The following is a 25,797-nucleotide window of genomic DNA, read 5'->3' as shown; positions in this document are numbered from 1 at the left end:
ATCAGTATTTTAACTTTAACTTCGTCTAAGAATGCCATCGTTCAGTCTTTAATGGTGAGTTATAACAAAATGTCAACACTAGCATATGATGCTAGTCTTGAAGAAATGCAGTTAGAGGGGATGTATAGCTATAGTATTGTCTTTTTCTGCCACCAAGCTACATGAAATATGCTGCAAGAAGATGAAAATCTGGGTCAAGTCAGTGTGAAGAAATTATAGTTGTCCCCTTATACAGTCAGCAGCACTACACTGTGATCTGTTATTATTCTCTTTAGGTAAGACTTACATCATTTTCATGGTACTATAGCAAAACCCATATAAATAAATTTCTTTAGAATCATTAATGCTCATGATTCTTGATATAAGAAGTTATTTTGCTTGATGTTTCATCCCATGACAGCCACAACTGTAGCTATACAAAATTGACATGATCAGTTAACCTGTTCAATCCAGTGACATCATTTACATTTTGTTCTTGCTATCTCCTGACTTTTCTTCTACTCAGGAGAAATTTTTAACAAGTTACACACAATGTGATGAGTTGCTACCAAATTGACAGTCATTTACTAAATCAGCACTTTTAATTTGGAAAATACTGCCATATATTTTTAGTTACTATATAGATTCATACACACAAGTACAGTATCTGAAATCTGTTTTTTTTTTGTTTTCTTTTTGTTTTCTTTTTTTTTGATGAAATTATCTGTTAATAAAAAAAATCAGGATTCAAAATGAAAACCTGCTAAAGTTTGCAGTTGTTTTCCCTTTAGATTGCCAGCATGCTTTGATGTGATAGAAAGCTTTAGGAGAAATACATTGAGGAGGTTTGGCCATGTGGAGAGGGTGGAGAACAAGAGACTAATAAGGAGAGTGTATGTGAATGAGGTGAAGGGGGGAGGCCGAGGATAAGATGGTGGGATGGAGTGGAGAGGTATATGAGAGAGAGGGGGTGTGAGCTTGGGAGAGGGCTGCAGAATTGCAGGGAACAGTGCAACAAGGATGTGATTTGTTTGTGGCCACCTCTTACAGGATTAAGGCTCAGGCAATAGATAGATAGATAAATATTGATTTCATGTGCAGATACCAGTAAATATATTTGCATTATAAATCAATATTAATTCAGAATAAAGGTCTGTCAAGGGAAGTTGGTCAGCTAAAGGTGAAACATCCACTAGTTTTAGTACCATAACTACATTATTACTCAGAATCCTGATTTTTAATTAATACAGTGGGCTCGCACAGTTCGCCTTGTGAGCGAGTGAGCAAAAATCATAACCAAAAACCCTTTAATGCGCGAGTTTACCGCACAGAACGTGTTGCAGAGGCAAGGAGTGGCTCAAAAATGCCATTTTCTACTAGTGTGCGACCACCCCTCACGCAGCACGTCACGTGTCGTCATGTTGATGCGCAGAAATTCCCGGGCATTCTAGTGCGCAGCATGGGGTACAAGGGAGCGGGCGCACCATAACAGTCCTGGCTCATGCACTGTGCGGGTCCGCTCTCTACAGCTAACCTGTCGTGTACAACGTGTGGTGTTTTTTGTGCTGCCTGTACTTCACCGCACCATGGCTCCAACCCCAAGAGTTAAGAAACTTCTGATGCATGCCACCAAGTTAAAGATCATTAAGATGAAGGAGGAGGGTCAAGGAAACACGGCTATCGGGAGAACCCTGGGACTGGCTGAATCTACAGTGAGAACTGTGTGGAAGAACCGTGAAGCCATAAAGGCTGTAGTGAAGACATACGGTGCCTCTGACCTAGACGGCCGTTCGCGGGTGGGAAATCGTGCTGTAATACTAATGGAATGCTATCTTGCCACCTTCATAATGCGGAAAGAAAAGGAAGGTGTTCCACTCAATGGAAGATTTATTCAGAACCAAGCCCAGCTCTTTTACAAGGCTGCATCTTGAAGGTTAAAAGTGGAAAAACCGTTCAGGGCATCGGTTGGATGGCTGGACCGTTTTCTCAAGCACAAGGAACTCCGTTACGTGAAAGTGTCTGGTGAACGTGCCTCTGCCGATGAGCTGGCCGTGAGAGACTATCCTGCAATATTTAAAGCGATTATTGAAGAGGGACAGTACACCAAGGACCAGATCTACAACATCAATGAAACGTCCTTATATTACAAGGCCATGCCAAAATCAACTTACATTGCTAAATGACACAAACAAGCCCCTGGTCGCAAGCTCCAGAAGTGTAAGATGACGGTAATGTTCGCTGTAAACCTGTCTGGGAGCCACAAGATGAGGCCAGTTGTTGTACACACAGCTTCACATCCAAGGTGCTACTAAAACCTCACAAACATGGATGCAAGTGGCGTGTATTGGTACAAGTCCGTAAATGGTTGGATGACTGGGAACATTATGGCAGACTGGTTAACGAGGCGGTGTGTCCCTGACGCGAGAGCCAAGTGTCGGGAACTGGGCATTCCATTTAAGATGCTCCTTGTGCTTGTTAACGCACCAAGTCACCCTCCATACCTGGAAGATCTTCACAAGGATTGTCGTGTTGTGTTTCTGCTGCCCCGCACGACGTCACTAGTGCAGCCACTGGATCAAGAACTAATCACCACAGTGAAGCATTTCTACCATAAGCAAGTGTACGACTACCTACGCAGGAAGACCGACACACAAGAGGAGCATCATGCCCTACAAGAAGATCACGACGAAGACCTTGATGAGGCATCTGCTCCCGTTCCATCTCCACCAGCACCTGTATCCCTGCCTACCACAGATGCCATGACTGTTGAGGCATTTTGGCGTAACTTTACAGTGAAGGACGCAGTTGAATTTCTCCTTCAAGCCTGGCACCAGATTACACCTGCAACGGTGAACCATTCGTGGCAAATGCTCGTGCCTCACCTATACATCACCCAGGAGACGGCCATTCAACCACTGGCCGATGCTGAGGCAGCAACATTGACAGCAGCACAGGCTGTACCAGGTTTCAAGGACGTTACATTGGCGGACATACAAGAAGTGCACACTGCTACTGAGGAACAGCCTCCCGAGGAAATGTTGCAACGGATAGACGAGGCTGATGCAGAGCCCGACGCCAGACAGAGTCAAGTTGAGCAGCCTAGCGTGATGGAAGGCAGGACTGAGCCGTGTATGTCAAACATTGGCAAGATCCTTGCTGCCGTGGATAAGCTCAAGGAAGAGGTGAAGGAACAGGAAGTGAGCAACCTAAGAACGGAGGGACTTCTGGTTGGTATCGACAAACTCTTCCGTTTCTACACAGACAGGCACAGGGAAGAAATAAACAGGAGAAGACAGACGCTCATAACAAGCTACACACAGCGGGCTCAAGTTGGTGAAATTGCGGAACCATCTACATCGTCTGCTCCTGTTCCTGTTGAGGATGAAGAGGATGCAATGTCAGAAGTGTCAGCATTGGACTTTGAAGGGTTTATGGCCGAAGTGAGTGACTTTGATGCTCCTGGGGAAGGTGATCAAGAGGAGTCTGGGGAGGGAAGTGTTGGTGCGGTGGGGAGTGCGGTGCTGTAAGTGTTGCCGCGTCTCGGAACCCCTGTTATTTAAGGTTATCAGGCCTGTTGTCTACTGTTGTTAGGGTGACTACCCATATTTTTGTTATTGTAGCTATAGCTTTAGTACGGTGTTTGAAACATATGACCTTTATTATGTCTCTAAGGGCCAAAAAATGTCCAGGTATGAGGGGGTACCGCCCATATGTAATTATTCCCATGAGATTATGCATTCCTAGTGCACAAGCTCGTGCACCGACCAATCTCTCACGCACTGTGCGAGCCCACTGTAGTTGAATTTTTAAGAACTGACCAGATTTCAGGTAATTAGGTGTGTATGAACCTGTATGGTGTTAAAAATTATAATACTGTACGGTGTTTCCAATTAAAAGTGGCAGTTCAGTAAATGACCGCTGATTTGGTAATTCATTATACCGGGTTACACATAATGGTAAACTTCCTTCAGTGTAAGGAGTGTTTAAGTTAAATGAGATCATGAGGAGGAAGCAAGAATAAGCTGAAATAAGTTGTAATCCAATAGTCAATATGTTTTAATCTCACAGAAGTGGGTTTACTCCTTTGATACTGTGTCATGATTGTAAGAATTATGTTGAACCTTGTTTATGATATAGGAATGAATGTTCATAATTATTAGCTGCTAGTATATAAATCAGCCTTCCAGCTTAACTACACCTGGCCATCAACCAAACTTTAAAGGCTAATGATCTTTGTCAGACTTGAGTAAATGTGCCATAGTGGAGAGCTTTTTATGAACAATATGTAGAGAGAGTTGTAGATTGTAGAAAAAGTTTAGTCCCATTTTAGGTAGGTAATCAGAAGTGAATACCAGCACCATACTGTATAATTATACACTCATTTGGAAAGTACCGTATTATATTAATTAGCTAGCTGCTGTATGGTATGATAGGTAGAGGAAGTTTTAAAGTCAGGATTACAGATTATCAGTTATGTGGAGCATTATTTCCATAGTTACCTCTGCTAAGTTAATTGTTGACAGCAAGTTTTTACTGGTAAATGTACTGATGTGTGTGTCTTTTTTATGGTATTTTTACATATACAGGCAGTCCTCAAAATATGTAAGGAGTATGTTCCATAGCATTTTTTTTTTTTTTTTTTTTTTTTTTTTTTTTTAAACAACTGGAACTAGAAAATTAACCTTACAGTGGAGGTGTATGGTATGCAGGAGGACTACTGGGCCATGGTGGCAGGCTGTGAAGCCTATGGGCAGAGTCGGACAGATTAAAAAAATAATAATAATAACAATGGAGCTGTAGCAGGCAATTTTGCTGTAATTTTTTGTAAACTTAAGTGCAAGAAAAAATGAGAAAAGGTGACTTATAATTAGGGTTGCATTTATTATATGTATCGTGGTGTATCCACCCGTGTGCTGGAACAGTAATCTACTGACAACATGTAAACAACACAAGCTGTAGACATGCTCAGAACAGCAGCATCCAGATCATGTTGGCAACATCAGCTTCCCTGTATACACACACTTATTAGATCACCTTTGCTGCCATTAAGTTCAAACCTGCACTGAAACATGTTTACATACATCTCTCCAAATACACCTTAATCCCTTAAGGGGTGGCCATAAACAAATCTCCTCCATGTTTCCCAGTCCCCTGCCTTTTTGCTTCCCTCCCTCCTGCTTACCCCACCTTTTCTCATATACCTCTCCAATCCATCCCTCCATCTCTTCCTCAGTCTCACTACCCCCACGTCACTCACATGCACTCCATATAAGTCTCTTGCTCTCCATCCTTTCCACATGGCCAAACCACCTCATTGTACTTCTAACACTTTCTGTCACATCCACATCCACACCACAATGCTCCTTCATTTGTCAGTCTGTCTCTACATATAGCCTCACTCCACATGCTCCTCTCAAATAACTCATTTAACACGTGTGGACACGCTCTTACTAAAACACAGCTTTACTGCAGTGAATGTTATTACTTTGACAAAACAGGAGATAAAGAGAAGTGAATGAGTCATGTACAGTATTTAAACATCTTATATATTTCAGGAATGAGACTATGAGAGCTGATTGCACTTGATGTTGGAGCTGAGAGAACCTTGACACGCAGCATCTTGTGGTGCACTGGTCTTTCGCCCTTACTGACACACACCACACACACAAAATGAGTCTTGTAAGTCCAGAAAACATTGTTGTTGTGGATCGAGACTCATCTGAACATACTGTATAGCCTGTGAATGACATTGTTAGTGATGGTGATATTGATAATTATAAAGATGACTTAATTATAAGGAGGGCAGTGATGTGTTGATGATACTGTCACTGTTACAATGGTGATGATGATGATGATGACAGCGTTGATGATGCAAATTATGATAATGATGATACCAGTGATAACAATAATAAAAATGATGGTTTTATTTTCAGAGTACCAACAGCACTGGGGATGGGACCCAGAGGAAGGAGCATGAGATTTACCTGACCACAACAGAGAAGACGTTTCAGTATGATGAGGACCTTCCAACTGTGCCTGTTCCTCCATTGCATCAGACACTTGATAGGTCAGTAAGTGGAGAGAGAGAGGGAGAGAGAGAATTGATTAATAAACTGATTATACCAGCAGTCCTTCAATTAATCTTAATCCCTGCAGCTCCAGGATGTCTGTTTCATTTTGTTATAGTGTTTTATGCCTCACTTGAGACCTCAACCTCTCATGGTGAAATGATTAAAGAAAGTTCTGCTGTATTTGACCCTTGATATTTTCCTCATCTGATAAAAATTGCATGATTTTTAGATTGTGGAACCAAGATTTCAAAGGTTTACTTAGTATGTGAATGGGGGCAGGGTGGCTCAGTGGTAGAGCATCGGACTTGGGACTGGGGAGTTGTGAGTGTGAGCCATGCCCTGTAGCTGCCATGCTGGGAGGGGTAGCGTCCTCCTGTCACCCAGCGGAGCTATATAATCTAATAAGGTCTAGCTCAGAGGAACATTTCCCCTTTCCTTTCAGTATGTGAATGATAATGTGGATCATTTCACTGGACATGTGAATGATAATGTGGATCATTTCACTGGACATGTGAATGATAATGTGGATCATTTCACTGGACATGTGAATGATAATGTGGATCATTTCACTGGACATGTGAATGATAATGTGGATCATTTCACTGGACATGTGAATGATAATGTGGATCATTTCACTGGACATGTGAATGATAATGTGGATCATTTCACTGGACATGCTGTTTGATACGATACTTCTGCTGTTATGTTTTTCTTAATCTCAGGATCCTACCTCACCCTGACTCTTAGGTGGGAATCAGGGTTGGGGTGATTCTGGTAATGTTGATGATGATGGTGATGTAAACTACGTGGTATATATCACCCAATGCTGCATCCTGTGAGAATTGGCCACGATAAAAGGGTCTTGTGGCATTCATGTCCATATTCAGTGACTTCTCTTTCTATGATGCACCACTATCCTTTTCACATACCTTTGTCCTGCGTTCACTCATCATCATCGTCATCATCATCAATCATCCTAATTAGCTATTGTACTAATAGCTAGCATGGGTGGGACTGAGCTGCCTTGTTCTGGACCCCAACACTCCTGATGGGGCAGGAAAGGAGTGGAGAATGGACTGGGTGGTTGGATCTAGAAATACTGTACAAACATTTATTGACTGTCCCTTTCAACCCAGGTACTTGAAATCTGTGCGACCTCATGCGACACAGGAGGAGTACGAAACAACGAAAGAGATAGTGAGGAAGTTTGAGTTGGGCATCGGCCGAGAACTCCATAAGAAGTTGCTTGCTTATGCTGACAAAAAGAGAAACTGGGTGAGCATAATTATGTGTGTGTGTGTGTGTGTGTGTGTGTGTGTGTGTGTGTGTGTGTGTGTGTGTGTGTGATATACCCACCCCATATTTTATTCATAAGTGGGATCAGAATGTTGGTAATGGTAATAATATTGACATACATATAGCTGTTTGTTGCTGATACATTTTCTTCAGTTGCTGCTCATTTTTATTTCCTTAAGCTTGCCAAAGCAACTCATTACATCATATTCAGGGCTCTGCAAGTTTCTCTATTCACTGCACATCCCATAATAAGCACTTTACTCCATATTAAACACATCTCATCATAAACAGTATAATTCCATACTGACGCATCCATTCAGAGCATAGCTCATTATAAACACTGTAATTTCATACAGCTCTTCCACCCAAAGCAGTTTTTCATCATGGCTAAGCTTTCTATCACTTCATTTGAATTCTTCCAGTCAGAGTATAGCTATGCTGTAACATCACACCGGCTGTTACATTCAAAGCACATCTCATGATATACACATTATTTTTATACCAAGCTCATCTCATCATCAACACTATAACTTCATAGCAGCTGCTGTCTTCAAAGTGCATACCATAATTTGTTCATTCATTCATTTTTAAAGGCTCCACCATTTTTTCATGTGTCAGCCATGGTCACCAATGGCAGCTGTCCATGCTACTCAATCTCTCAGCCTCTCCATTCAGTCCATTATCCCAGAGGTCATGCTTTAGGACCTCATCCCAGATCTTTTTCGGTCTCTTTTGCGATCGTATCCTCAACCATCCCTCCTCTTACCCTGTGCACCCAGTTATCGTCCTCCATCCTCTCCTCATGCCCAAACCATTTCGGTCTACCTAATGCATTCTAGTCCCATCCTTCCTCTCACCTCTTCATTCACAATCCTAATGCCCCCAAACCTGTATTCAAGGATGCACTACACATCTGTCTAGTAATTATCATCTTTGTATGTTTTATCCTACATACATCCTTTTCCTTTGCTGCCCAGGTCTCACTGCCATGCAACATTACACTCCTAACACATGCTGCATACAAGATTTCCTAAGCATGGAGGGAGAACCCTCTTGATTTCAGGAGAGGCAACAGTTCTCCGAACTTCCACCAATCATTCCTTACCCTAACTACTGAGCTAGATTCAGCCCTACCTCCAACACATATCAAGTCCCCCAAATAATAAAACATTTTATAATCCCCAAACGGGATTGAGGCATCTGGCAATAGATAGATAGATAATTCAGTACCTCCTCTTCTGTTCAGTTAGAGGACTGGTGGCTACATTATGCTTACTTGATGTACCGTGAACCCATCCTGCCCATGATGAATACTGTTGGACCTCAGCCCCTCAATGCCACTCTCCAGAAGCCCTCCATTGAAAAGGCCGCTATGGTAAGATTTGTTTTGTTTTGTTTTATGCATTATCTTCATTTGTAAGGAGAGAATGTAAATGAACAGGGTGGTGCAGTGGCTATATGTGAATAAAATGGAAGGGGGAGAAACTGTGGTAGGCCATGAAGGTGGATAAATGTGGTAAATGATTGTGAGAAAGAGAGTCATGGATGTTGTAGATTGCTAGTGGAGAAGGGAGAAAAAATGAGCAGATGGAGAGAACAATTTAAGGAATTGTTGTACATAGGGAATGAAAGTAATGCGAGTATAAGTGACTGGGGAATGGCTGGGAGAAGGAGGGAGGTGAGAAGATAGGAAGAATTCAGTAGGATGGAGGTAGTGGAAGCAATGAAAAAAGTCAAAATGGGGAATGATCCAGGAATTCATGGAGTGTGTGGTGAAATGATGAAGCATGGGGGAGAGAAAACAGTAGAATGGGTATGGAAGATGTACAGATTGGCCTGGGAGGATGGTAGAGTCCTGAAGGATTGGAAGTCAGGTATACTTATTCCCTAATACAAAGGAAAAGGGGAAAAAAAAGTGTGTGGTAATCATAGGGGTATTTGTCTTCTGAGTGTAATAGGAAAAGTAAATGGTAAGATACTTATTGACAGGGTTAGGGAAACAACAGAGGAATTCGTTGGAAAAGAACAGGGAGGTTTTAGGAAGGGAAGAGGTTGTGTAGATCAGTATTCATTCTTAGGCATTACGTGGAGAAGTTTTGAGAGAAGGGAAAGAAGTTGCATACAGCCTTCATGGATTTGGAGAAAGCATATGACAAGGTGGATAGACAAGGAATGTGGAAAACATTAAGGATACAGGTATAGCCTACCCTGGCTTAACGATGTAATTGGTTAGGTACGGTAAGACCCCATTGTTGGGTGGGGTATCATATATCGGAGTAGATTTAACATGTAAAGCAATGGGATGTGTTTTTCAGCCTTGGGTTTCCCACCCAGCCAAGTCCAAAACCCACCCAAATGAGCCCCAAAACAAGTTTAAAGCCAATCTAAATGGCCTAACATCTGTAAAGGAAGCTAACCTAAACTTAACACCTTTAAATAACCCACTAAAACCAACAGATAAAATCTGAAAATCGTCATATATAAGTCTGGAAAAAAATCAAGCTTAGTAAACTGTACCCCAAAATGACAATGTTCACCCCACCTATGGCTAAAACACATTTATCTAAGTCTAAAAACAGTGTATAAGTCAAGCTAAACACACAGTTTGAGAATAAAAACCAGCAAAATTGGTTTAAAAAATCAAAACCTATCGTTAAACCAGGGTTCAGCCATCGTTAGGCAGGTATGGTGGTATTTCTGTCCCCATTGTTTAGCCAGGGTATCGCATCTAGGGGTATCGTATATCGAGGTATTGCTGTATATGGTGTAAATGGTAAGTTGTTAAATGCCCTGATGAGTATGTATGAGGGTGCTAAGGCTGCAGTGGATGTGGACAGTGAACTGGGTGAATTTTTCTGTTTGAATGTTGGATTGAAACAGGGATGTGTCATGTCTCCATGGTTATTCAATCTGTATATGAATGGTGTGATAAAAGAGATACAAGGTAGGGCAGTGGATGTTGGAGTGACCCTAATGAGAGAGGGCAGCATTTGGAAACTTCCTGTACTTTTGTTTGCAGATGATAGTGTATTGTCAAGTGAAAACGAAAGGGAGCTGCAAGGCTTGGTGAATGAGTTTGAGGGAGTGTGTAAGAAACGGAATCAAAAGGTTCCGTAAATATAGGAAAGAGTAAAGTTATAGTCTTCGTGAGAAATGAGGCCACTGAATGTACGATACAGTTGGATGATGAGAAAATGAAAAATGTGAGTGCATTTAAGGACTTCGGTAGTGTGACAAAGGGGAACTGCAAGGCTTGGTGAATGAGTTTGGGAGAGTGTGTACGAAACGGAATTTAAAGGTGAATGTAGGGAAGAGTAAAGTTATACAGTAGTCTTCGTGAGAAGTGAAGTCACTGAATGTACAATGCGGTTGGATGATGAGAAAATGAAAAATTTTAGTCCATTTAAGGACTTCAGTAGTGTGATGAGTAAGAATGGAAGTTTAAAGCGTGAAGTGCTTGAAAGGGTACAACAAGGGAGAAAGGTTTCTGGTTCTTTGAAAGCAGTGATAAGAAATAGGGAACTGAGCATAGAAGTTGCTGCATGATAGTTTTGTGATACTAACTCTAACATATGGAAGCCAGGCTTGAACCTTGGTGGAAGGACACAAGTCAAGAGTGAGAGCAGTGGAAATGAGTTGTTTGAAAGGAGCATGTGGAGTTAACTGGAGAGAAAGACTGACAAATGAGAAAGTGAAGGAGCTTTGTGGTGTGGATGTGGATGTGATAGAAAGTGTTAGGAGAAATACATTGAGATGGTTTGACCACATGGAGAGGATGGCGAGCGAGAGACTAATGAGAAGAGTGTATGTGAGTGAGGTGGAGGGGGTGAGAGGGAGGAGGAGGAGGCCAAGGATGAGATGGAGGGATGGAGTGGAGAGGTATATGAAAGAAAACTGTGTGTATTGGGAGCAGGGCAGTGAAATGGCAGGGGACAGGCGGACATGGATGTGATTTGTTTGTGGCCACCCCTTATCGGATTGTGGCATCTGACAGTAGATAGATAGATAGATGAGACTGTTTTGTTCAGCTTTGCAGAGGATTTTGAAACTGGAGGAGTTAGATCTAGCCTGTGTTATCTCCTTCACTCTAGAGGCTGTCTGACTTGAATAAAATTATCTGGTGGTTGCAAGAATAAAATAGCAAACTATTCACCAGATCATGGGATTATGTCTAGGATGTGTACCATTTTAGTGAAATGCTACTTTAAGCAGAACAATTGTAAGTAATGTAGTTTTTGCTCATTATGTTTGTGTTGAAAGTGCACACACACACACACACACACACACACACACACACACACACACACACACACACACACACACACACACACACACACACACACACACACACATTTCTGACTTTAAAACAACTTTATAATAAATCCACAGAAACGTTCAAGAGAAAAACTAGTATAACACTAGCAACTCAATTATGAGTATGAGTGAGGTGGATGGATAGTGAAGGAGAAGAGATGCAGGGTGAGATAGAGATATAGGGCAGGGAGGTAGCTGTGTTAATGAGGGTAGTGTGATTTTGAAGGAACGGTAGTCTGATGGGAGAAGACAGTGTGACATGGAGGTGATTTGGTAGTGGCCACCCCCTTTGGGATTAAGGTATCTAGACATGGATGGATATGCAGTGATTAATGCATTGTTTTAATTATCTTTTTTTTTTCCCCCCCCCTAAATAGCCGCAGTTGTCGAACAGCACCATACAGTACGAATGCCATTGACATTAGATTAATGTAATCTATTTAAAAAATGCGAACAATAATGGGAAGGGAACGAAGGTCAGTGGTATGATTACATGAACCTACTCTGCCATCTCAAGCACTCAGGAAGTTAGTTCATCTCGCATGTTTTTTTGTATCACCCATTGGATTACATGTTTTGGAAAGTACAAGCCTAATGGTTTCTTTTAAGCCAGGAGACCATTTACAGCACTGGATGGTAGCCATATAAACAACCCATACGTGTTCCCTATGTGTCAGCAAGTGGAATGGCAGAGGGTTTGTGCCCCTCCCCGTAAAATATCTATCTCAGAGTCAAACGGCCACCCCTTATGGGATTATGGCGTCTGGCTATAGATAGATAGATAGACTTTGTCATTTGATTAATTTTTCTGCGAATTGTATTGAATGAAAGAATGGATTTAGGAAGAACATTGTCTGGCAGGTGTGCCAGACAGTTCTCTTCACCATCCGTGGGAAAAAAAAAATTAGATTTTCGAGATTTGAAAAAAATGGTCCCAGGGCTGGCCTGTGGTGCCCACAAATGTATTACCTCACAGCCATTGAGGGATTAATTATATATTTGTTTATGGATCTTTCCTTATCCCATCTGTGAGTGAGAGAAATGGTCAAAATGATGATGCTGATGATGATGATGGCAGTTTAGTAATTTTTCATTCTTTTTCTTTTATACAATATATTTACCCGATATCCATTCATTTCTTCCAGTCCTGTGTAACGCAGTCTGGTATATATCTGTATGTCAACAACCACATTCCTTAATTCCAGAAGGGGTAGCCACGGAGAAATTACTTCCATGTCATTGTGCCCTGGCATCCCGCTGTCCTCTCTATAACTCATACTAGCCTTATTCTTATACCTCCACCTTATTTCTCATGAACATCATCATCATACATCCTCTTTTTCCCAGCCATAGTTAGGATGAGGTAGGGTCCCTTAATTCAAGAGAAAAGAAAAAAGTGGGGGAACCTATCATCAACTTGCCGAATGCAATGTGCCACACACTCATTCACTCACCATTCAAACACTTGGAATCCTGGCTCCACCTCATCTAACTTGTATCAGTCTCTGTTTTCAGTATGGATCACAGTATTTGTGGGGTTTCCTAATGTTCAACCTGGCACTTCGAGAACAGCGAATCAAACCACACAAGACAAAAGAGGTGAGTCCCAGGCTCATATAGGTATTCTTTATACTCTACTTTTTTAAGTTTAACTAGGCCTAAAGCTGGAATTTGTCCATCTAATAATGCTGAGTTGTAAGAACAGATTAACACTGTAATATGGTGCTAGTCACAAACAAGTGCTGTGCAAAGGTTGTAGAGCTGTTGCGTCGTATGGTCTGCCTCTGAACTGTGAAATAAGGGACAAAAGAGTGAAAGTCTCAGCAAAGTTACAGTGAATAAACCATAAATGGCATAAGAAACTTTGTAGTGCCTTATCCTCAATAATTTATTTTGTAAATTGCACTTTAGCATTTTCGTATGTGTTGTTTATATATTTTAATATTCAAATGGACTTCACAGGACCAGAGAGATGAGTTCAAGGGTTGTATTCTAGATAACAATGTGACCTCATAGCATCTCTTCCTTATAATTTATCTTGCATTTTACACCTGAGTATCCATATATTATTCAGAGCATTGTATTTTATGCTTAGTTTGCATCAGTAGCATACAAGAGGATATTCAAATGTGTTGTGCGGAAAAAATTGTGCAGGAAGAGGGTGTTGTGAAGTCTTTAAAGCCACTCAGATATATGCCACCACTCCTGTCAGTCATTAGGTAGTTAATCCCTTCAGTCTGAGGTCTTTTTATTTTATTCTTGTCGCCATCCACTCACTCGATTTAGTGCTGCTTTGGGTGTCTGCCGTTTCCACATTTCTTTCCTTCCTCTTCTGTCTTTTTTTTTTCCTTCATTCTTTCCTCTTTCTTCTGCCAATGGGTGACTTTACACTCCCTCTTCTGTCTTTCTTACCTTCTTTCTTTCCTCTTCCTTCTGGCATTGGGTGACTCTACACTGAGAAACAAGCCATTTGGTTTTCTGTACACCAGGAAACCATTTCTATTCTGGATGGTAACCATATAACCAAACTATGGCACCTGGTGGTTTAGTGGGTAATTAAGGTGCTCCAATCGGATTGGGCCTTTGTAGGTTTATATCCAAGGGGTGGTTGGGGTTTATTGCTCACGTAATGCCACTCAGGGATGAGTGAGGCTGGTCACTCTCATCTTAAATGTCAGGACCAACTGGCCGAGCCCTGGGTTCCTACACTCCTCATGGGGCGACATGGGTTTGGATGGTGGATGGATGGATTGATGTTACCTCCAAATGATTTTACTTGGCTCAGAGTAGGGTTTTCAGGTTGGAGGGGCTGAATATCTATCTATCTATCTATCTATAGCCCGACGCCCTAATCCCGCAAAGGGTGGCCGCAGACAAAACGCCTCCAAGTCGCTCTGTCTCCCACCATTTGACTACGCTCCCCCCAACTCACCCCCCCCCCTCATATACCTCTCAACTCCATCCCTCCACCTCATCCTCGGTCTGCCTCTCCCTCTCCCTTCCTCCACCTCACCTACATACACCCTCTTAGTCAGTCTTTCATTCTCCATTCTCTTCACATGTCCAAACCACCTTAGTGTATTTCTCCTAATCTTCTCAACCACATCCACATCCACCCCACAGCGTTCCTTCACTTCTTCATTCGTCAACCTGTCCCTCCACATCACTCCACATGCTCCTCTCAAGTAACTTATTTCCACTGCTCTCACTCTTGACTTGTTCCCCTCTTGCAAGGTCCATGCCTCGCTTCCATACGTCAGGGTAGGGATCACAATACTCTCATTCAGTGACTTCTTAACTTCCATACTCACCTCCCTATTTCTCATCACTGCTTTCAGTGTACCAACAACCTTCCTTCCCTGCTGTACCCTTTCAAGCACTGCATCCCCCAAAGTTCCATCCTTACTCATCACACTACCCAAGTACTTGAATGCACTCACATTCTCCATATCCTCACCATCCAACGTCACTGCACACTCTGTGACTTCATTCCTCTCAAACACCATAACTTTACTTTTGTTTACATTAACTTTCAGATTCCTCCTCCTACACACTGTCCCAAATTCATTCACCAAACCTTGCAACTCCCATTCATCTTCACTCAATAGTACTGTATCATCAGCAAACAGCAACACCGGAAGCTTCCAAATCTCACCCTCAGTCATTAGAGCCACCCCCAACATCCACTTCCCTACCCTGCACCTCCTTTACAACCCCATCCATGTATATATTAAACAGCCATGGAGACATCACACAACCCTGTTTCAGTCCCACATTGAGATCAAAGAACTCACTCAGCTCACCATCCACTCGCACCGTAGCCCTAGCTCCCTCATACATACTCTTCACAGCACTCAACACTTTCCCCTCCACTCCATATATTCTTAATACCTTCCACATACCTTGCCTATCTATTCTGTCATAATCTTTCTCCAAGTCCATGAAGGCAGCATCCATTCCCTTCTCTAGATACTTCTCCACTAAACATCTTAGAACAAATATCTGATCTACACACCCTTTTTCCTTCCTAAATCCCCCTTGTTCTTCTCCAACTAGCTCCTCTGTCATATGCCTAACCCTATCAATGAGTATTCTACCATATATTTTACCAGTCACAATAAGAAGGCAAATACCCCTATGGTTACCACATACTTCTCTCTCCCCTTTTCCTTTGTATAAAGGAACAGTTATACCTGATTTCCAGTCCTCTGGAACCCTTCCCTCTTCCCAAGCCAATCTACACAACTTCTATATCCACTCCACAACAATCTCACCCCCATACCTAAGCATTTCACCACACACTCCATCACTTCCTGGGGCCTATCCCAACTTAATCTTCTTCATCGCTTCCACTGAATATACCCTGCATTATCCCCTTCCATATTAGGGTGGTCTCTTGTGCTTTGTATAATTGCATTGGTACTGAAGAATTAAATAATATGACACCCGTGAGGTGAAAGGGTAAGAATTTGTTATATAGTCTTTAATGATTTATACCTTTTTTATTTTCCTGTACTTGTGGGAATTAGAATTAGGATAATGGTTATGATATATTTTAAATGTTGTGGGGATGATTTGATTTTTAAATGGAACTGATTATTTTGCAGTAGAATGAGTGTCTCCTATACATCCAGTTTCATCTTGCACTTGATTCAGAGTTCTTTTGCTCAGTTCTTCCCATTTCTGTGTGGTATCCTGCTTTCTTTATCAGTGAGATGTCTGATTAGAATAATGACAGGCTACAGTTTAAAAGGTTTTTAATTAAATACTATTTCAAAATCTTTAGTGATGAATGAATGAATGTATGGCTTACTTTACAGTGCAGTAACCTAGCAGAGATATCCAACCCCATTAACCCTTACACCGTGGGCATGTTTCCCAATGTTTTGCGTCTCCAGCGGGGTTATTCGGGTTCCGACAGACTCTCAAAAAATATTTGCCAAAAATCAGTTATTAGTCCTAGAATATTAAAATTACATATGCATATGGCACATACCTTCAGCTTTCTCCTGGGATGTTTGTTGAGCCTTTGTTGATTACCGTAGGACTTGTGGAGACCTCTGAAGTTGGGTAATGAAGTCTCCACTTTACACTTCCCGACAACCCGTAATATGATTACCACAGCCAGATATTAACACTATAAACACTACTCTATGATTATCAAGTAGTTTGGGATCCATACTCTAAATAAAAACCACTGTGAAAGCAATGAAAATTACGAGCGCGTATCACCTTCCCACTTGCGCTAGTTTGCTGTTGGTATTCTGTCATTTATTATTCATAAAACCCCTCACACTTTATATTTCTATTACTATATAACACTTATATATATCTACAGTCTTTATCCATAAGTTTCCTTCAGTAGTATTAGTTTATTGTCATTGTAGGGATTCAATTTCTTTCAGTAAAATACGTAGCATTCACTTTCTCGTCCTGTATACTAGCATTGAGAGTGAATGTCACTTTCACCTTCACTCTCATAACTCATAGTATTCAGACACGCTAGAGTGAAACTTTCACTTTCATTACTCCTAGGGTATATACTCGTATTCTTATAATACTACTCATTTACATTTCTATTTACGTTCTCTATTTTATTTACGTTATTTACATTTCTATTTTATTTACACTGTGTTATGCACTGTCACTTGAAGTAACTTATAAAACTATTTTCCACTGTTCACGTATATTTACATTCATTACTTTCACTTGCTGTTTACACATTATTTACACATTATTTACAATTCCACTTGCACTGTTTTACTCAATAGAAAGATCGTAGTTACTCTTTTATCAATTGTCAGCCCTTTACCTCTTTCCACACGAGGTTTAGTAGGGGGTAAAGGTCACAGGGCCCTTTGCATGGGGATGAAAAGTCCCTGAAGTTAGCAAGAGCGAACAGACATACCTCCACATTGGAAGATGAGAGTGAACTGATAAGGGTGGGCCGGGGTGTTGGCCTACCTAGGGAAATGCATTACTACCAATGTTAGCCTCTTGACAGCAGCGAATATATGGCAGTGAAATGATTGGCAGGAAATCTAGACAATACATTATAAATTAGGTAGTTCCAGGTGAATGTAAATATCACTTAGGCTTCTCCTTTCCCTCCTTATATGTATATTTATTACGAAAATAGATTACACGGCATATTTCAAGGGGAAATAAACAGCGAAAATTTGCGAATGAGTGCACGTGAGGTGTTGTCAGGTGATAATTAGCCAATTCCAGGTGTATGGCACTCTCACTTACCTTATTTCTTTCTTGTATATATTATTTGGTATAAGAATAGGGCGTAGGGCTTATTTCAATGGATGAAATCAGTGAAAAATTCGAGGGAAGATTTACTTAGCGTAGCACGGCCGGGCAGGCGAGAGGATAGGGTAATGGAGGGGGGGCAGGGAGGGGAGTCAGGAATGGGGAGAAATGGCTAAATTGTCAACAATGGATGGGAGTACAGATGAGATTAGGAGTGCTGACTTTTGTTGGACATTGGCAGTACTGATAGATGATACAAGCCACCACTTGGAAGCCCGGGTGAATTCAAAATAACACAGAATCACAAAAGCGACGCCCCGCGGTATGATCCCTTGCTCCCAAGCGTCACGAAAGTGACACCCCGCGGTTAAGGGGTTAAGCTGTTGTTTTACGTACTTTATTGCATTCCATTCTTCTTGTGAGATTTTGTGATGGGATGATAGTGATACAAACTGTTATCTCTTCAATCAGGTATAAGTATTCTTTGATGAAGACGTAGGGATTCACAGCTGTATATGTATTATTGGTTATACCATTTTCTCCAATATCTATTGCCAGTCGCCTCAATCCCGTTTGGGGTGGCCACAAACAAATCGCCTCCAAGTCGCCCTGTCCCCCGCCATTTCACTCCCCTGCTCCCAACTCACACCCCCCTCTCTCATATACCTCTCCACCCCATCTCTCCATCTCATCCTCGGCCTCCCCCTCCCTCTTTCCCCCTCCACCTCATTCACATACACTCTCTTCATCAGTCTTTCACCCTCCATCCTCTCCACATGGCCAATATGCTGTTACTAATGTCAGGCCATTTTATTCACCCAAGCGAAGACCTTTCAGTGAAGGAGGTAGAAATAGTTCCAGTTAATATTTTTGTACCATTATTATTATTTTTTTTACATTATTCTTGCTACCATCAGACTACAGTATTTTACTCAGCTTAGGAAAGACATCTCATAACTGAGAAATTAGAAACGTTCTCTAGTGATCCATTAATATTGTGATGTCTTTATCAGTTTATTTTCACTGCCATCAGACAGTTTTATTCAGCCTTGGGTGGATGTCTCATATCATCACTTATCATCATGGTCTCTTATTTTATTTTGTTCCTGTAATTGTTAGCCATGAGACCAGGCTTGGAAGCAATAGTTATTCCTCTCTTACTGACCCAGTTTTTCAGTAGGAATTATGGATAGGATGATTATGGGAATACCATCACATAATTTTATTCACTTCTGTTTAGGTCAGCCTCCAGTCTCCATACTGTACTCTGAAGGAATATATCATGGGATTAGCTGTATTTACCTTATTAGCACCTTGGTGGATGCCTGAGTTAGGAAACTCCCAGTTTCCTTAATTGTTTTTTTTGGTCACTGCTTTGAGCAGGGTTAGTCAAGGCAGAGTTGGAAGGCTCAGATGCATGCTAAAAACTTCAGGAGAAATTGATCCACTAGAGCTGGTGCTTTGTAAAAATGCACATAGGCTTTGTGATCATCAGTGTAAACTTTTAAAAAATGCACATGTTCGTTAACATATACCATGGTACAGCATTAAGAAGTGAAAGGGTTAACTCCCTTGATGTGGTAATTTTTTTTTTTTTTTTTTTTTTTTTTTTCCTGCTACCAGAGTGTTATATGTCTGTTAATCTTTTCAAACTAGAGGGATTAAATATAGCTTCCATCAACTCCTTTAGTGATAAAGTTGAATAAAATAATTCGATTTAATCTCATGGAAACAATTTGACTGAAGAGGTTAAATAATGCTAGGATTGCATTCAAGGACCTTTTTGTTGTTGTGGTGGTTCCAGGCTCTTCTGGACATGTTGCGAGATGTTGGAACTGAATGGTGTTGAACATTTTTGCTGAATATTGGATGTTTGATGCAGGTTTTGGGCACATACTTTTGCATGTTCACATTGACAAAGGCGAAGATCAGGTCTAATCTGTTTACTGCTGTATCTGGTGCTTGAGGGAGTTGCCTTCACATGGTGGTATCAATATAGCTGAATGGTGGAGCTACTCGGTTATACTGTACTTGCATTCCTCAGCTCCCTCCCTCTTCCCCAGTTGGTGGATGATGGACCCTGGAGAAAGGACACTTTAGTCTTCAGTCTGTTGGGCTCACATTTCAGTCTGCTATTACTAATGCTTTATCTTGTGAAGTGTTGACACACTATTAATGTCCCCAACAATTGCAATACAATATAAGACTTTGAATCTTAACCCCTTAAGTTGGAGGGCATACTTTTTGTTGTATTCTTGCTACTAATAGATGATTTTACTCAGCTAAGGAAAGCCCCTGCTAGGTCAGGGAGGTTCATGAAGGCTTTAACCACTCAAACTGAAAAAACTCTGTCCCAGGGTGAATAAAATCATCTAGTGATAGCAAAAATGAGATTAGACTTGGCATTGGATTGAAGGGATTAACCATGGTTAAGTGATGTACTGTACAGGTGTGCTTTGACTCCATCACCATAAGTTTTTTTTTTTTCTTTCTTTCTTTTTCATATACTGAATACAAATATTTGTAGACAGCTGGAGATATCTAGGAAAGATATCATAATGTCATATTAATGTAGTGAAGTATTAAAGACAATCTTTCCTGAACTGAATAAAATCATCAGGCTTTATTAGTATCACAGTAGAAAAAATGTCTGTATTGAAGAGGCTGTTGTTGTTGTTGTTATTGTTGTCCTAGGCTCATCTATAATGTGAACCCAGTGGGTTGCAGGCTGAAATATCCCTCCTCGTACAGTCCATCCTCCTCCTTCGGGGAGATCAGAAGGAAGTTGAGGAATATTTGTATAACAGAGCAGTGAATCTACCTGGTTAAATCATTGCCACCACAGGAAGGCATCCCATCCCAGCACTTGTAAAGAAGTTAATGAACATACTGTAATTGTAAGCCCTGCACTGTTGGGGGTCTCTCCTGAGCTGAATAAAAGTCTCAGGAGGTGGCAAGATTAAAATAGATGTCATCATACTGAAGAACTTAGGCAAGTAGAATCCTACCCCATCTCCACTAGCAGTTGATCTACGGCAGTTTTCAGGCAACCACAACTAAGTGATTCAGGTGTGGTAGTGGCCCAGTTCCTTCTGATGAAAACAAATTGACTGCAGGTTTGAAGCAGGGAAGGTTCGTCATACTATAAGTGTTTACAGGGATCTTACACAAGGGATTAATGTGGATTACTTCTATGGTTGTTTGATGGTAACAAGAACAATATATAAGAGACATTATCAAACTGAACAGGTTAATGGAAACAGTTTGCTCCTTTGGTACAGTGACAGCATTTTTATTTCATCCTTGCTCCTTCATAACCATATTATTTAGCATTAAAGAAACTCCCTGTAGTGGAAAAGTTAGAAAGTTGTTATAAATTCCTTAAATATGTCTGTGTAACAAGATGCCTAAATCCTGGAAGGGTGATCACAAATGAATTGTCTCCATGTCACCCTGTCTCCTGCCATCAGGTTGCCATCTCTTTAACTTAAACCTTCCTCACTCATATGCCTCCCCACTCCATTTCCTTCCCTTAGACCCAGTGGTTTGACAATATCCATCTATCCATCATCCAATCCTGTGTTGTCCCATGAGGAGCATAGGAGCCCGGGGCTAGGCAAGTTGGTCCTAACATTTAAGATGAGATTTCCTCATTATTCTTCTCACTCCCTGATTATTTTTTACAGCTTTTAAAGGGCCTCTCATAACATAGAAGGTTAAAGTGAAGGAATCTTTCTTGATGTAAAAGAAAAAGTCATATGGAAACCGGAAAATAAAAAGAAGTTGCACCATCTTTTTTCTATCATTATCTAAACAGGTTACCTCCTTATCACCCTGTTCGCTTCTTTGAGGTTGCCTTTCCTCCAGCTCATACCATCCTCATTCATAATTACCCCTCCAGTTCATCATTCCACCTCATCCTCAGTCTGCCCCTTCCCCTGGCTGCATCCACCTCTAATACATACACTGGCGTGTTGACCTGTGCCATACTTACTATATTCAGGAGAAGATGGTGAGCTAGGGTAGAATAAATTAAGCTGTTGTTGCACTGAAGTGTTTACAGTCTTACCATCTGTCTGTGCTGTAACCCCTGCTGCATCTGCAACACAGTGACTTTATTAAGTTTGTTCTTGGCATTACCAGAATATTTATTAAGCTTGAGAGATTTTTGGAAATTAAGGGGTTATATATTGCATTCACAAAGCTCCTTTACTAGGGGGGCCCCTCATAAGCTGAATTAGAGTGACTGTCAGTATCATGATAAAAATTAGCAAGACATAATTTTCTTAAAGTGTTATTATATGTTTCTTTAATGTACTGTAGTGCATAGAGAATTCTTGTAATGCATTTCCACAGGGGTCCATTCTCTTATCCACACTCATCAACTTATACATGCATATTTCCACATCCCAGTCACCCAGGAACATTGGCTCATATGCAGATGACGTCACCATAACAACCACACTCCATACACACCCTGCACACTGCATCAGAACCACCTCAACACACAACAGACTTTGGTGGAGGACAACAGGCTTATGATCACCCCACCCAAATCCACCACCACTTTCATCAGCAGTAGCAACCACAAACACAAGTACTCCCCTGATATCACACTTGTCATTGTTAGTATGTCACACACACCCTTTTCAATAAGATCCTTCAAAATACATGACACTGGACTCACCTTCAAACACCATGTAAAAAATATCAAGAGGCAGTGCATCCCAGGCTTACTGCCCTCAGGGTTGCAATAGGGCCAGACTTTGGGCACCAATAAGAAACACTCTCCTTATTGTGCAAACAGTACATTAGATCACTGATGCCCTATGCATCCCTGGCATGGGCTTCCATCCTATCTGATACTACAACACCTTGCAGACCATACAGAACAATAACATGTGCATCACCATGGGCTGCACCAAAACCATTCCCACAGCTTGCTTACACCCTGAAGCTAAAATCCCCCATGTTAGAGACTACCTTGGTATGAAGGGTGCACAGTTCTATCCAGCAGCCTGTGCCAATACACAACACTCCTGTCATTACATGACCAAGGCACACAATACACCTAGGCACAGAAAACAATTGCCACACAAACATGAAACTGTGTGCGACAGTATCCCACCTCCAGATATTTCAACCCTTCACATGCAGGGCAATACAACATCTTGATCAGAACACATTATTACATGCCCCCCTCCTGATGTCACCCATCCCTCTTCATTTACTACCTTAGGTGTGGGTTGGGTGGAATCGTCACTGACATGTGCCCTGCGTATAGAATAGGCTTACACAACATAACACACATTATGGAGCACCACAGCATATGCCACACGAAGACATGACACAACATCAACATTGTAGGGAACCAGTGGGACCGGCCCATAGGAACATTGCTTACCTGTGGTCTGCCCAGTCAGATGGGCTGGGGTTGAGGAACAACAACACCAGCTGTACTGCACCATCCTTCGTAGGGAATACAGTGACTAAATTGTTGTATCACCAGAGGACTATTATGTTTATGTGTATTATCCTTGAACAGTGAGTGTGTAAGTATGTGAGCCATGTCATTGGGCATGTTGTTGATTAGTTTTCTCTTGACCATATTCTTCTCTTTTCTTGTTTTTAAAGCCATACATCACCCCATGTTTAGGAGGGGGAAAATGGTTGGGATGATGATGGTAATGTTATACATCCTTTACTATTCCATCAGTTGAGCTTAGAATTGGAAGAGCTCATGCTTAATTCTTTGGCTTATCAGACTTATGGACTAGTTTATTTTCCCCTTGTTCCTGTTTTCTTAGCAGTACAGGTGGGAACCTGGACATCATCATCATCATCATCATCATCATCTAATCTTGTGTTGCCCCATGAGGAGCATAGGAACCTGGGGCTAGGCAAGTTGGTCCTGACATTTAAGACGAGAGTGACCAGCCTTACTCATCCCTGAGTGGCATTACATGAGCAATAAACCCCAACCATCCTTTGGATATAAACCCACACAGGCCCAATCTGATTGGATTGCCTTAATTACCCACTAAACCACCAGGCATCATAATTTGGCTACATGGTTACCACCCAGTGTAGTAAATGGTTTCCTGGTGTACAGGAACCATTTGGCTTGTCACTCAATGTAGAGTCACCCTTAGACAAAAGGAAGAGGAAAGAATGAGGAAAGAGTGACATAGGAGGAAGGAAGGAAAGATGGAAGGAAGAGAGGAAAGGACACCCGCCCGAGAGCAGCACTACATCGAGTGAGTGGATGGTGAGTGCCCCCCAACTACCACCAGACATAACATTGATTATTGAGGCTGTATTCAGGGGGATGATTGGGACTTGCTAAAATTGAATCATCTTCCTAATGACCTCCTGCAGTTGATAGGCATTAACCCCTGTACTCTGATGATATGATTTGTATGTTATTCTCACTCCTTGGAGATTTTAATCATTTTAAGAGGGACTTCAGATTGGAGGGTTAGAGCGTAATCTCCATTGACCCCATCACTACCAGGGGGCTCTCTTAATGTGATTGTAGTCTTCTGTAGAGAGAAAAATTAAAATGGAAAGTACATCATCATACTGAGGAAGGTAATCCCAAGCCGTTATCTTCTTTGCCTCATGACAGGGTAAACCAGTGAGCTTGAGTTGGTTCCAGGAGTAAGGCATCTGGCTGTAGATAGTGTTACGTGTGGTCAATATACATTGCTTATATTCATATGTAATATTCAGAATCTTTAATATTCATTTATTAGTACCATGCTTAGCGTTCTGTGAATCGAGTTTATAAATATCAGACTGCAGGAAACAGCCTGGCCTAGCTGTGTGTCGATGTTTTAAGAGCTGTTTCGAACCACCTTCCTGTATCTGCTCACAGTTTCGACCTTGAGTTTCTGTTCTGCCCTTCTAGTTTCATAGAGTTGCGCTTCTTGCTTCTCTGAGTTACTCTTCTTGCCTTCCTGAGTTAACCTTCTTATTTCTTTGAGTTCGTCTATATAAGCCGGGCCGGGACTACCACAAATTAGTTAACGGCTTGAGTTAGACCGGTGTGTCGGACAGCTCTGTTCTGGGGATATTAGTATAATGTAGTAGTTTATCTGCCTCACGTGAGTTATGTTTATTGTCAACACATGATAGATTTATTAGGTTGTTATTTTGATATTGCTATTATTTATAAGAATTGTTGATTTAGAATCACTGTTATTGCCCTAGCTAATGTCACATGTTATATTAGTGTCAAGAGTCTGTCTTTATTTTTTTTATGCCAGGTCTTTATTGCAACCCTCAGTGGTTTTACAACCCAAGGGCTAGTTTGTGTTCTGGTTTATTTTTATTATTAACATTTGGAACTTTAGGATAACTTCTGCAAGAGCTAGTTTGACAGTCTGTTCGAACCTGTTTGATTTTGTTCTTGTAGCTTTAAGTTAGTGTTAAGTACATTAATTTAAGTATTTTTAATTGCCTGTTTCATTCCCCCTTTTCATCATTGGTATATGTTTTACACTTGATTACCATTTTCCCTCTTTTAAGCTTATGACTTGTTGTGGCTAGCCGCCACTTGGTATTCTAAAATTTCCGTTGTGCACTTTACAGGAAATCAGGTAGTCTTTTAGTCCCACCATGTTGTAACAATAGACAAAAAGTATTGAACGAGTTATAGAGGTATTATATATTTGTCTAATATCCAGTGCCATTTCATCCACAACAGTAAGTTGATAAACCTGAAACAGTTCCAGGATTAAGGTGTCTGGCTATAGTTAGAGAGAGGGAAATGTTCAGGAATCATTTCTAAGGTTAAAGGCATCTGGGTATCAATAGAGAGATAAATAAGAGAGAGAGTGAGTAAGAAAGAAAGAGTGAGAGAAAGAGAGGGAAAGGA

The 25,797-nt window shown here is 41.2% G+C and overlaps 1 protein-coding gene across 1 annotated transcript in view; it reads left to right on the top strand.

Annotated features, from left to right (window-relative positions):
• CROT (Carnitine O-octanoyltransferase) overlaps positions 1-25,797 on the top strand; it is a 74,933-nt gene that overhangs the window by 8,071 nt on the left and 41,065 nt on the right. Inside the window, exons 2-5 of the mRNA XM_080279168.1 lie at positions 5,913-6,046; positions 7,187-7,325; positions 8,593-8,721; positions 13,176-13,259. Coding sequence (XP_080135294.1) covers positions 5,913-6,046; positions 7,187-7,325; positions 8,593-8,721; positions 13,176-13,259 — 486 coding nt within the window. The remainder of the gene's footprint in view (positions 1-5,912; positions 6,047-7,186; positions 7,326-8,592; positions 8,722-13,175; positions 13,260-25,797) is intronic.

This window comes from Coenobita brevimanus, chromosome 77 (assembly GCF_032717465.1).
Source record: "Coenobita brevimanus isolate Jiangsu-jjx chromosome 77, ASM3271746v2, whole genome shotgun sequence".
NCBI classification, from domain to species: domain Eukaryota; kingdom Metazoa; phylum Arthropoda; class Malacostraca; order Decapoda; family Coenobitidae; genus Coenobita; species Coenobita brevimanus.
The sequence above is the reverse complement of the archived record's forward strand: the minus strand, read 5'-3'. Positions and strand labels throughout refer to the sequence as shown.